At 45.3% G+C, this 12,555-nt stretch overlaps 1 protein-coding gene across 1 annotated transcript; it reads left to right on the plus strand.

Moving 5' to 3' along the window:
- The first annotated feature begins 136 nt into the window (after positions 1-136).
- LOC120731068 lies at positions 137-12,073 on the plus strand. Its single transcript, XM_040027832.1, has 8 exons — positions 137-268; positions 2,326-2,446; positions 2,586-2,709; positions 6,205-6,395; positions 6,552-6,712; positions 9,936-10,089; positions 10,365-10,492; positions 11,072-12,073. The coding sequence occupies exons 1-8, from the start codon at positions 161-163 to the stop codon at positions 11,780-11,782; spliced, it is 1,698 nt and encodes a 565-aa protein (XP_039883766.1). The 5' UTR covers positions 137-160; the 3' UTR covers positions 11,783-12,073.
- The last annotated feature ends 482 nt before the right edge of the window (positions 12,074-12,555 follow it).

The following is a 12,555-nucleotide window of genomic DNA, read 5'->3' on the forward strand; positions in this document are numbered from 1 at the left end:
TTCATCCCGATCACATTACAATAATTTAATAACATATTATTAAGATACAGAAAACTAGATCCAGCTTAAGGAAAAAAAGTCCACCGAGACCAGTGTAGAACTGTGTTGGTGCGGGAGGCTTTTACTTTGAAGGGCGTGGCAGGAAGCGGTGGTAGGTTTGATGTGGAGAGCTGAGAGGAGCCCGTCTGCGTCACAGTGTAAGGAGAGTTTCTGGGAGCTGCTCGTCTTTCTCCGAGGCTGTGGAAGCTCCGCTCCGGGCAGACAGGAGGTGAGTGACCGGGCAGAGGGCCACCGAGGCCGGCCGAACATGTCCACGACACCGCTGTCTGTGTGTGGCTGTGTCGGTTCCGCAGGGAGCAGTGACCGGCGGGCACTCCGGGGCCGGTGTTGTGCCAAAAAGTGATTGTCTGCCAAAAACTGATTTCCAGTGTTTCTGTGTATGTTTTATGTGTAATATCTTTACGTATGTTCGTAAATAGACTTCGGTGAACAGGGGATACAAAGGGGTTACATAAAGAATTAAAAAATTATCTTTTTTTTAAGTATCTTTACAACTTGTACTTACATTATAACCAATCCGGTCCTTTATCCCCACTTAAAATATTTTTACAGAACTATTGTAATATTTGCTGCCATTTCTGCTGTCCTGTTGGGCAACTTACTCTTACAAAATCCATTTTTAATGTTAATGAGATTTTTTTTACTGCATAAATAAATGTTATATAAAAGTCGCTGCCAAAAACTGATTGCGGCTTCGATCTTGTTACACGAATGTTGTTTGTGGCTCAAGATGACTTTATGTCATCCATAAGGGATGCATTTGACATATGTTTAACATATTATAGCCCAACAAGTTACTCATAGCACTTTAAATATGAGCGATCGCTTTTTGGCAAATACCGGAAATCAGTTTTTGGCACAACACCGGTTGGTGTTTAACTACCGACTAGTACACACGAGCAGGGGCCAGACTGTGGAGCGGACACCGACCAGCCGCGTGAAGTGATAACAACAACAATGATAATCATGATAACAATGATAATAGGGATAACTGACTGATCAGAAAGTCAATCAGAGTGTCCGTTGGTGTCCGTGGTCACTGAGACTGTGTGTTGTGTTCCTCTGAACAAAGCGCTCATTAAACTAATCTGGTTTTGCCTTTTATTGTTTTAAACGTGGGAGAGTGGACAGGTTTCACCGTGGGCTCAGATTATTATATCACGATCCACGCTGACTAAAACTACTGTAATGCGCCAAATCACAACAACAGCGCCTTGAGGCGACTTTTGTTGTGATTTGGCGCTATATAAATAAAATTGAATTGAATTGACTTAAGTGCACGAGACTGTCCAGTTATTATTATTATTATTGTTGTTGTTGTTGTTTAGCAGCACGGTGGCGCGGTGATTAGCGCTGTTGTCGGGTCTTTCTGCGTGGAGTTTGCGTGTTCTCCCCGTGTCTGTGTCCAGTCTGGTCTGTCTCAGACTGGCGACCAGTCCAGCGTGCAGGGTAACTGGGAGGCTCCAGCCCCCTGTGACTGGGCTGGAGCCCAGTTGTTGACTGTGTTGTGTGTTTTTCACGTGTGGTTTTTCAAACACCATACAGTAAACCTTTGATGTCCTGGTGTTTCACGCTCATGAACCGTCCTCATCGTGATGTTTTCACTGAAAACAGGAACTGGGAGACTTTCACAGCGGTGCTGAGGCTCCCAGCCTCTGGACCAGACTCGGGGTCCTGAGCGTGTTTCCAGTCAGTCTGCACGGCTCCTGTTTTTGTAAAAGAACGTCAGTTTTTTCTGCAGCTGCCGTCTCGTGAACACTGAGTAAAAAGTTCACCTTCAAGCTTTAACTCTGGTTTCTAATAATGTGGTAGAAGTGATGCACGTGGGAGGATGTGAGAGTGCTGAGGCAGCAGGGCTGGGCTCAGCGGCAGAGGAGGAAGAGGAGGAAGAGGAGAGAAGGTGCCAGACTTGCTGTGATGTCATCATTCATGCTTGATGCAACATGTTGACGATGTTGCCCACAAGTCTGAGAGTCTCTCTCTCTCTGAGCGTCCTCTCCCCTCTCTCGCCGTTTGCAGTGCGTCACTAAATGTTGTCTTTTTAGTGTTTCATCCTGTTTCCCTGCTCTCTTCCTGTGAAAAGGGGTTTTTGTCACTGCTGTCTGATGGTGGGGGTTTTCTGTCTTCAGGATGAAGCGGCTGCAGTTGGGCAACTAACTGAGTTTATGTTTAATTGACTGAAAATCTTTTCTCGAACTGAAACAATCCGAAACATTATAATCGTCTCGTCGATGAGATGTAAATGTAGATGATGTTTCGCTGCAGCTGGACCGCGTGGTGCTTCCTGGCTCTCAGCGCGTTTGCAGACGTGACGATGAATCCTGCCCACCTGTGACGATGGCCTGTCTGCCTCTGCTGCTCTGCCTCAGCTTGCTGCTGCACTCAGGTGAGTCATGTAAAAGCAGTCAGGTGTTCAAATACCGTCCTGCCCCACCCACACACAGGCTGATACCTGTCAGGTATACTTTGGATCCTCGTGACTCATCAGATTGCCTCACATATTTTCCCTTTTCTTCCTCTCGCAGAGCTCGCTCATCCGCCTCCCGCACCTGTTAACCTTTCTGTCGACTCTCTGAACTTCCGCCACGTCCTTCGGTGGAAGCCCGGCGACAACACGCCCCCTGGGACAGAGTACGGGGTCTTTGTGAGGTAATTTGTCCGCCGTCTGTCCTCACGTCCTGTCACTCTCAGCCTGGTAACATGAAGACGATGGTGCTCACATCAAACCCCAAAAAACCTCTGAGCTCTGTGGGTGATGTAGAAACGCATAGTTCAGACGCTTGAAGGATCAAGTTCAAGCTCAGCTGTGACTCCAGGCTTTTATTAACACACACACACACACACACACACACACACACACACACACACACACGCACACACACACGCACACACACACACACACGCACACACACCTGAGATAAAGGACAGGATTAAACACCTGTAAATAAAAGTGTTGCATCAGCTGCGTGTTTTTGTCAGATGCTTCCTGTCGAAGTTCAGAACACGATATTTTTTCTAAAGGAGGGTAAAAGTCCCCCCGTAGCCTGCTGGGAAATTCCACTGTTGCTTCTTCTTTTTTACCAAAAGAACGATTCAAAAATAGATTTCCTGTTTTATTTTGTAACTCACACAAGTTTGTCTGCACTTTTCTTCAGATCAAAGAAAGAAATGAAACAACAGAATAATTTCATTTTTAATTATATTGTAATTATGCAGCTATACAAAGTTAGTTAGTTACAAGTTTTTTTTGTTCATATTTTATAAAATCAAAGGAAACGGCTTCATTTTTGCAGTTTATCCAGAAGAACAGATTTCATGGAGACAGACGTTCTGGTCTTTAGACCCGGTGTCGTGTCCACGTGTGACGACATCAGAAACATTCGAGCCAAACTCGTCGTGACAGGGGAAACATAAGCAGCTCGTTCGTACGCGTAAATAAAAAGACAAAGTGTGCTGTGATCGTGAGACGATGGAGGATCAGGTGTGTGAGTGGGGGCGTGACCTCCATGCAGGTTTATGATGTGTGGTAAACATGAAGCAGCCCTCCCTGCTGCCTGTGATGGCGTGCACGGCGTGCTCTGTGGGACGATGAGCCGCCGTCTCTGAGCAACTGCTGCACAGAGATCAGCTGGTCCAGGCTTCAGGGAGCGCTCCTCTCAGGCATGGAGGAAACCCCTGATAACAGACGCACACAGGCTCGAGAGCGTGAACACAGCTTGCAGCTGTTTTCCATTTACGCGCACACACACAAAGATGTTCTAGCACACAGATCGTGGTTATTTTGGAGTGCGTGGAGATGAAACAGGAAGTGAAAGCAGAGCGGCGGGCTGAGGTTTGTGGGGACCTCTTCAGACCAGGGTCACCAACCTTTTTGCCCTGAGAGCTACTTTAAGGGTACTGAGTACTCCGAGGGGCGACGTGTCCGACACAGAGCTCGCCTTTAATATTCTAATATTATCAATAACAGATATTAGTGTGTGTGCAGGGACGACTCACACACTGACAGTGGGAGTTCTCACAGCTGATATCTCTGTGAACATGTTTGTAGGAAACCATCAGCTGATATGTAACCATGGAGACTGCCCCACGTTTGTACACGTCCTTCATATTTGAATGAATCTTCTAACATTTGTACCGATCACCAAATCTGTTGCATTTCCGTCATTTTTCACGTTTTTCTACACTGTTTGACTTTGATTGTTTGGGCCGCGTTGCTGTGGTGATGATCTCCTGCTGGTGAACCGCGACCTTTAATCTGCTCACGTTTTCAGTCAGCTTCACTGGCTCCTTCTTCTTCTTTGGTGGAATATCTGCCTGGGCGGGGTGCTTTCTCTCTCCTGGGCGGTTTGTTCACAGCGAGCAGCTGGGATGGCTCTGACGCCGTTTCAGTTTCAGCACTCATCGTGAGGGTTCGCTTTACGTTTGCAAGGTTTAACATGAATACACTGAAACTGCTCGTGGCTTCGTGTTTTTCAGCTAGTTCAGAAACTGTGTTCTTCCTCATACAGCGTCCTCGTCACCAAACCACAGCCTGTGGGTCCAACGAGTCTTTATTGTCTTTAGGGCTGCCACGATTAGTCGACTAGTCACGATTACGTCGACTATCAAAATCGTCGACGCGTTGTTTGAAGCTTTGTAAGATCCCAACAGACGCAGGAATAAGTAGCAGGATTTAAGAGTGTAATAACGGACTGAAACAGAAGATGGCAGCACTGCATGTACAAGGATGCCAGCTGCCGTTAAGCCCCGAAGAAGAAGAAGCTGTGTCCCAGAATTCATAGCGCGGCCCTGCTCAGTTTCCAACAATGGCGGCAGCTGGTTAGTTTTAATATTACTCTTATTATTCTTTCTGGGTCACAAAATAAACGTTTTACATATTTTCAGGCGAGAATGTAGCTGTGTAAACCTCAAATATCTGCTCAGTTTATCGAGACACCGCATATTTTCAAAAGCGCTCCGACGTTTTCGGAGACGTCTGTTACCCACTAGCTCGATAGCTAGCCGGGGGCTAGGCTCACTAGAGCCGTGAGAACACCGGACTCCCGGCAAATCGTTTTCAAACTCCTGGTGGACTTTCGCTACTCAGGTTAAACATGATATATAAGTCACTTAGATAACTTAAAAATGTTATTGTTTGGCTTTTTTCAGTATTTTATTTGTTCCTGAGTAAATCGGTTTGGCTGAGATTAAACTTATAGTTTTTACACAGCTGAATAAACATCAATCAGACAGCTGATTATCAGAAGTGTGAGATGCTCCAGAATTTACTCCAGTGTCCTGTTATATTTTAGATAGCAAGGAGTTTATTAAACTCCACCGAAACAATCTGCAAATTTCATTAAATTTAATAAACTATCATCTTGTCTTTATTTTTAGTTAGCACCTTAAACACTTAAAGCTGTAAGCTAATGATAGTTATATAAGAGCAGATGCTGCTGGTGCAATAAGCTGTTCGTTTTACTCCAATGGATGATGATCTGATTAGTCGACTAATCGCAAAAATAATCGGTGACTAGTCGACTATCAAAATAATTGTTTGTGGCAGCCCTAATTGTCTTACAGCTAAAACGCAGCAGCATCCGGCTGCCTTCCTGCATGTCTTAGAAATGATTTTCAGGTTTCACTGAGTCTTCAGAGCCGGTGTGCTGGCCTCAGGTGAGCCAGCTTCAGGCCTCAGATGGGTTTCCATCAGGATCTGAACGAGCTGTCAGAGGGGATAAAACCTGTGACAAGTGGTGCGTTCACTCGTCCTGTTTTAGCTCTGAAATATTGGCTTTGTGTCATATTCCCGTCTTAAGCACCCTGAATGCATCATCTTTTATCTGGAAACACGTCTACAGGCCTCAGCAGGTTAAAGGTCACAGCCTCGACAGCACGGCTTAGGTTTGAAAAGCTGCATCTGAGCAAAGCAGCAGACTTCTGAGCTTTTTAATTAACATCTAAACTCCTCTCTTATTCATGAATGGTAACCTGACAGTAAACGTCCAATCAGAAATCAGCTTTCGTTTGAATCCAGGACCAGCTGGATTCGAGACATGAACAGCTCATCGTCGCTGTTTGAGCAAACAGTCGTAACACAAAGCAAATGTTTCTTTTACTGTTTTTGTCCTTCTGATCTAAAATGTTCTGTTTGTCGTTGTTCAGTGATAATAGAAAGAAGTGGAAACAGCAATGCAACATACCAATGCAGCCCCAATGCAACCAAACATCTGGAACATCGATGCCGCTGATGCTACCAGAGTGGAACTTTCATTATTACCTGCACGTCAAAGCGTTCTTCAACCAAACCTGGTCTCCGAGGTCCAAAATAATTGTGTTTGTCCCTTACAAAGAAAGTACGTCAGCATGAGTGTCTTCTGGGTTTCACACTGGTGCATTTGGATTTAAGTGTGTCCCATAATCCAGATGCATCAGGCTTTGATTGAACTAAAATCTCTGGACTGGTTGAATCTTTACCACAAGGTGACCGCGTGTTTTCTTCTGTTTACAAGCTAAATTAGGTCCTCCAGAGGTCTCACTGGTCGGATATGAAAACTACATCCAGATCAACATTTCACTGCCTTGGCCCGATGACCTGCCAAACTTTCCCAGTATCCAGCATTATAACGGCTTCAAAGTCTTATTTCGGATCGGAACCGATGGAGAAATCCAGGTAAGACATCCATTTCATCCCAACATCAGCGTGCAGATTTAGACCTCAGCTGGTATCTTCATTCTAGAGTTCCTTTAAACCTGTTTGAGGCTTCAGTCACACAGGCCTACAGACCATCCTGTCCCTGAGCCAGCGGTCGCTGACTGGTGTCCAGGCGTGGCTGTAAAACACATACAGTACATATACGATATAAAAATGGAAATGCAGCCAATCACACAAAGGTGCAGATTTGGCTTAAAATAACCTGGTTGCACAAATATGCACACCCTTAAACTAATACCTTGTTGCAGCACCTTTGCCTTTTATCACTCTAATCAGTCTTTTTGGGTAGGAACCTATCAGCATGGCACATCTTGATGTGGAAATATTTGCTCACTCTTCTTTGCAAAAAAAACGTCCAAATCGGACAGATTGCGAGGACATCTCCTGTGCACAGCCCTCTTCAGATCAGCCGACAGATGTTGGAATTCAGGTCTGGACTCTGTCCGGCCTCTTCCAAAGCCTCAGCCTTATTCCGGTGAATCCATTCTGTTGTTGTTCTGGATGTGTGCTTTGGGTCATTGCTGTGCTGAAAGATGAAGTTCCTCTTTATCTTCCGCTTTCTTTTTTTTTTTTACAACTTTATTTATAGTTTTCCAACAAAACAGTCCAGAATTTCTTACAAAAGTTGCGAACCCCCCCCCCCCCCAATCCAGGTGGCATCCCCACAACCAGGAAGCACAATACACACAACACAAAAAAAAAAAAAAAAAAAAAAAAAAAAAGGGGGAGAAACACTCAAACCAATCTGTGACAGTCATTATAGCACCAACAGCCGGACCCCGGCACATGAGAGAAGAAACAAAGAAGAAAAAGGGAATAAAGAAATCCCAACAGTCAAAGTACGGGCATTGAGGAGACTGTGGACAGCAGGCCGAGAAGAGAGCAAGAGCATAAATTACCAACAAGTAAAGAACAATAAATCAGGCAAAAGACAGACTCTTGACATGAGTTATGAATCGTGACCAGGTTTTGTCATATTTACTCTCCAAGCCGCGCACGGTATACCTAATTTTTTCCAGAGCTAATCCCAACATCACCTCTCTAATCCAATGGACGTAGGAAGGAGGGTTCGACGCCTTCCAGCTCAGCAGTATCAGACGGCGGGCATGCAACGAGGCAAAGGCTATTGCGTTTTTGTGGAGGGGAGAGAGTCTCAGCTCTTCCCGCGGTACACCGAAGATAGCTATCAAAGAGTCGGGCCGCAGTGTTTCACACCCGATATAGCTGACAGTGATTGAAAAATTGATGCCCAGAAACCATACAGAGAGGGACATGACCAAAACATGTGCCCCAAAGAAACAGGAGAGTAATCACATCTAGGACAATTCGGTGCAACATCAGGGTACAGTTTAGACAGTCTGTCATTAGAGTAATGGAGCCTGTGGACAACCTTAAATTGAATCAGGCCATGTCTAATACAGAGAGAAGACGTATGTATACGCTGTATGGCTTTCTTCCAGATGTCTTCTGACATGAGTTCTCCAACCTCCCCTTCCCACGCCGCCTTAGGTTTGTCCCATGTATGAGGGCAGCTTTCAAGAATCAATGCATAAATCTTCGATATTGCTCTTTTAGTGGGCTGACTCACATTAAGAACTAGATACAGTAGGTCCTTAGAGGGCAGAGACGGGTACCCTGGGAGAAATTTAGAGGCAAAACTCCGAGCCTGAAGGTATCTGAAGTAGTGAGACTTTGGTAAGTTATGGTCTTCACACAAATATTTAAATGAGACAAAGCCATCCTCAGTGAAGAGATCTTGAAAGAAAACCAGACCGTTTCTGTGCCAGATTGCAAATGAATGATCTATTTGAGATGGTGTAAAAAGATGGTTAAACATTATCGGAGAAAAGCCACAAGTATTTGTCAAGTTAAAATGTTTCCTGAATTGACCCCAGATCTTAATTGAATTTTGAACCACCAAATTGGAGTTCAGTCCAGATGCTTTGACATTCAGTGGGAGAGGGGCAGTTAAGATCGAAATCGGGGAGATTGGGAGTGTAGCTCTCAGTTCCATATCTGCCCAGACTGGACCCTCCCCATCCGCAAACATGGTTATCCAATATGTCAGCTTGACAATGTTAGCAGCCCAATAATAGAATAAGAAATTAGGTAAGCCCAAACCACCATCAGCTTTAGCTCTCTCCAGGCTTGCTCTCCTTATGCGTGCAGGTTTTTTGTTCCATATGAACAAAGAGACAAAGCGATCCAGCTGGGCAAAATAGGATTTGGGGAGAAAGATGGGGATCATTTGGAATAGATAAAGAAACCTGGGCATTACAGTCATCTTCACCACATTTATCCGTCCTGCCAGCGAAAGTGGAAGTTTTGACCACCTATCCAGATCAGATTTAGTACTGTCCAGAATAGACCTGTAGTTATACTGGAAAATAGTCTTAATCGAGCCAGCTATTTCCAGTCCCAAATATGTGAATTTGTCATTTTCAATTTTAAAAGGCAAATCGTCATAAGTGGTCTGTTTTGCCAGATTGTTCAATGGAAACAGTAAAGATTTTGATAAATTAACCTTATACCCCGATATGTTGCTGAACTCCCGCAGCCAGCGGAAAAGGTGGGGCATATCTTCCGCTTTCTAACAGAAGGCCGAAGGTTTTGTGCCAACACCAACTGGTAACAGTAGTTCATGCTTAGAATAAAAGATCCCAGCTCACTGATTTGATCGGGGCAATAGTGCCTAAAATGTTGCAGAATTTTGCTGAGAGATCTTTTACTCTGTGGTAATCTTTCGTGAGTAGTTTTATGGACAAAACCCAGCAGGTCATTCAGTGTTCCCTTAGTGCTGATGTAAAGAGATAGCATATGTAGGCAAGTATATTTCTCCTTTTATCAAGAAAAAAAGACAAAAAGGGGGGGGAAAAGAAACAGGGCAGGGGTCGGTGGTTGAATCATCCGTCCCCACCAATGCCACAACCAAATCTACGCCCTTGCAATCACAGCAGGCTTCTGCCTAAAAGCAGGTGTCGGGTTGATTGACATGAGGAGACTTTGACTTTGAGAGTCACCTGTCAGAGCAGGTGTTGTACACCTGGTCAGGCCTCCAAAGGTGTCTTCATGGCCGCGTAGAGGTCAGAGGAGAAAACGATGCTGAGGATCACACCAGTGGGTCGTGGACAAATCCCAGATGTGATTTTAATGACACGTTTCCTCCTTCTTTGACCTGCAGACGCTGGAAACAGAAAATAAAAGTTTTACCCTTGAAAACTTAAAGAAAGGGGCGGAGTACTGCATAGAGGTGAAGCTCAACACCAGAGAACTAAACAAGCATGAGCCGTCTGCCTGGAAGTGCACCTTCACCACGGCGGTGGACCAGCAGAGAGGTGAGCTGATGTGCAGCCGGTAAGGCGGGCGTTGTTGCTGAATCAGAGCATAATGAGCTGCCACAATTCATCTGCCTCCTTATCTGTGTAAATATGCAGAGGGAGTAATTACTAACACATGCCAGGGCTGCCCCTCTCGCCAGTGGGACTCCTCCCCCAGCCACCTGCTCCACCCATCCCTCCCACAGCACAGCCACAAACCACACCCCTCCGCTGTACTTCGGCTGGTTCAGACGGTCGTCTGCATGGAATAATGTGTGTCTGTGTGTCTGCAGGCCTCACTTTAGGTTTGGTCATCGGCGTCCCGATGGTTGCCATCTTCATCGTCACGAGCTGCCTGCTCCTCCTCTTCTACACGGGAGTCATTTGTAAACTGAAGGAAACTGTGCCCAGAGCTCTAATTGTAAGAAATCCAGTTTCATGTGCACTCTAACACCTGTGGTTTGAGAGATTTTATAATGATGTGTTTATTTCTGCTGTGAAGTTGAACATCGCCTTCATTTCATCCATGAGCGTCTCTCAGAGGACAAAGTTCAAACACTTTGAAGCTCCACAGTTGTAAAGCTCCTCCAGCATATTGTGATTTGCATTTCCACAGAAGGACCAAAGTCCTTCAAAGGTTAAGCAAATGAGTCAGCTGAGCTGAAAACTACTTCTGTTTTGCCCTGCTGCTCTGTGTATATCTTGCTTCAGTCTTAAATATGATCAACCTATCTCTAATAATCAGCTGTGTACCACAGGCCTTCAAGCTGGCTGTAGTTAAACCTTTACTCAAAAAGCATCTCTAGACCATCTCTAGATCCTTGAAAGAGTAGTTGTTAAACAGCTAACAGATCACAGTGACTGTCCCCAGAAAACAGCTTTGGCTGATGTGTTTGTCCTGCATACTTAGACACAGCTGTGACTCGATGATACTCAGACATCTTCAGCAGAGTTTGCCTCTGTTCCTCCTTCTCAGAGCTTCTTTCTCTTCTCTTTGTAGACGGCTCTAACCAAAGGCTACGTCCTGGCCCCGCAGCCCACCGTCCCAGATCCCATCTCAGTTACCTCGGAGACCGGGGAGCATAACAATCACACAACATCACCTTCTGCCAACATTGACGATGTCTCAGAGGACGACGATGATGGCAACTATGTGAACAGAGCAGTGGATCTCTCCTCGGGGGAGAGCTGCTGCTGTGAGGAGCTGTCTGGCAACATGTCAACGAACAGCGAGCCAACGGCAGCACTGGACGCTGGAAGCGCAAGGTTATTTGCTAAGGTGAAAGTAACGGCGCTGCCTGCAGAGTCTGACGAAGGCCAGGTGGAGACGGAGGTGGAGGGAGCGCAGCTCTGTTTGGTGAAAGAGAGGAGTCGAAGTGGAGTCTGGGGACAAAGTCAGGACGAGGAGGTGACGAAGTCCAAAGAGGACAAGGAGGTGCGGGACATCTCCGGCAATGTCAACCTGTTCTCAGTCACCCTCGCCTCAATGGCTGCACGCGATGAAGATGAGGAGGACGTCACAGGCTTTTTGAAAGAGTCCAGCCTGGAGGGTTTACCTGCCACAGACTCACAAACTGAATCAGATCACCTGACACCTCAAGTATTCCCGACACACACAGACCGCACTGCGAGCAGATGTGAAGGCAACAGCACGGACACGCTAACTGAAGAGGAAGAGGAGGAGTTCTCGCCCTATTTGAGAAACAGATGATACTGATGTGTGCTGCTCTGAGCGTCGATGACTCGCAGGTTCTCCTCGTGTTTGTAGACCAGCTTATTATTTGGTGCTGCAGGTCAGAAGATCTGCAAATGAACCAGCCGGATTTTCTGTGTCTGACTTTTTGACTTGTTTGACTGTGAACGTAAAACTGATGCTCCCAAATGGGGTCCAGACACTTTTTAATGTTGTTTGAAAATTAAACATAAGCATTTTAAGAAAATCAAAGGAAACTGTGACATTTCTCTTTCTAATGTTCTTCATTAAATATAGATTTTAATGTTTGCTTTTCTCCTGGTTTCCATTCTCTGTACTTCATAATTAAGTTTGGGTCATCTCACGCTGGGTCTCAGGAAAAAATAACCACAAACTATATCACATGACTTCTCAAAGCTACTGGGAGCCTGTCAGGTAAGCGTCCGTGCTTCCACAACATCACGTGATTCATAGCTGGACTGGCCCGGTATGCCCGATGGCGATTTTTTTTTTTATGGGCCGATGGATTTTTTTTTTTTTTTTTTTTTTTTTTTTTAGGAAGGCTTTCAATTGAAATCAGTTACACAGCGATAAAAAGAATCACAAAAAATGGCAAGAAGCTGTTGTATTATTAACTGCAATAGCCGGTCGCATGACACCCACGGAAAGCCGACGGGTAAAGAGATCGGTTGTTATCGGATTACGTCGTTGAAGAGAAATTGTTCGAGCTATGTTTCCGAAGTAACAAAGAGGCGACTGGATATATAATGAAAGGTGTTGGATTGGCCAAT

Source organism: Simochromis diagramma, unplaced genomic scaffold (genome assembly GCF_900408965.1).
Source record: "Simochromis diagramma unplaced genomic scaffold, fSimDia1.1 OVJJ01000343.1, whole genome shotgun sequence".
Lineage (NCBI taxonomy): Eukaryota > Metazoa > Chordata > Actinopteri > Cichliformes > Cichlidae > Simochromis > Simochromis diagramma.

What these genes read in the sequence shown, in the direction of transcription:
- LOC120731068 (XM_040027832.1), top strand. Translation starts at nt 161, where the DNA reads ATGTGGAGAGCTGAGAGGAGCCCGTCTGCGTCACAGTGTAAGGAGAGT. An exon ending in CCGCTCCGGGCAGACAGGAG is followed by an intron (nt 269 to 2,325) that starts GTGAGTGACCGG and finishes GTTTCGCTGCAG; the next exon opens with CTGGACCGCGTGGTGCTTCC. An exon ending in GGCGGTGGACCAGCAGAGAG is followed by an intron (nt 10,090 to 10,364) that starts GTGAGCTGATGT and finishes GTGTGTCTGCAG; the next exon opens with GCCTCACTTTAGGTTTGGTC.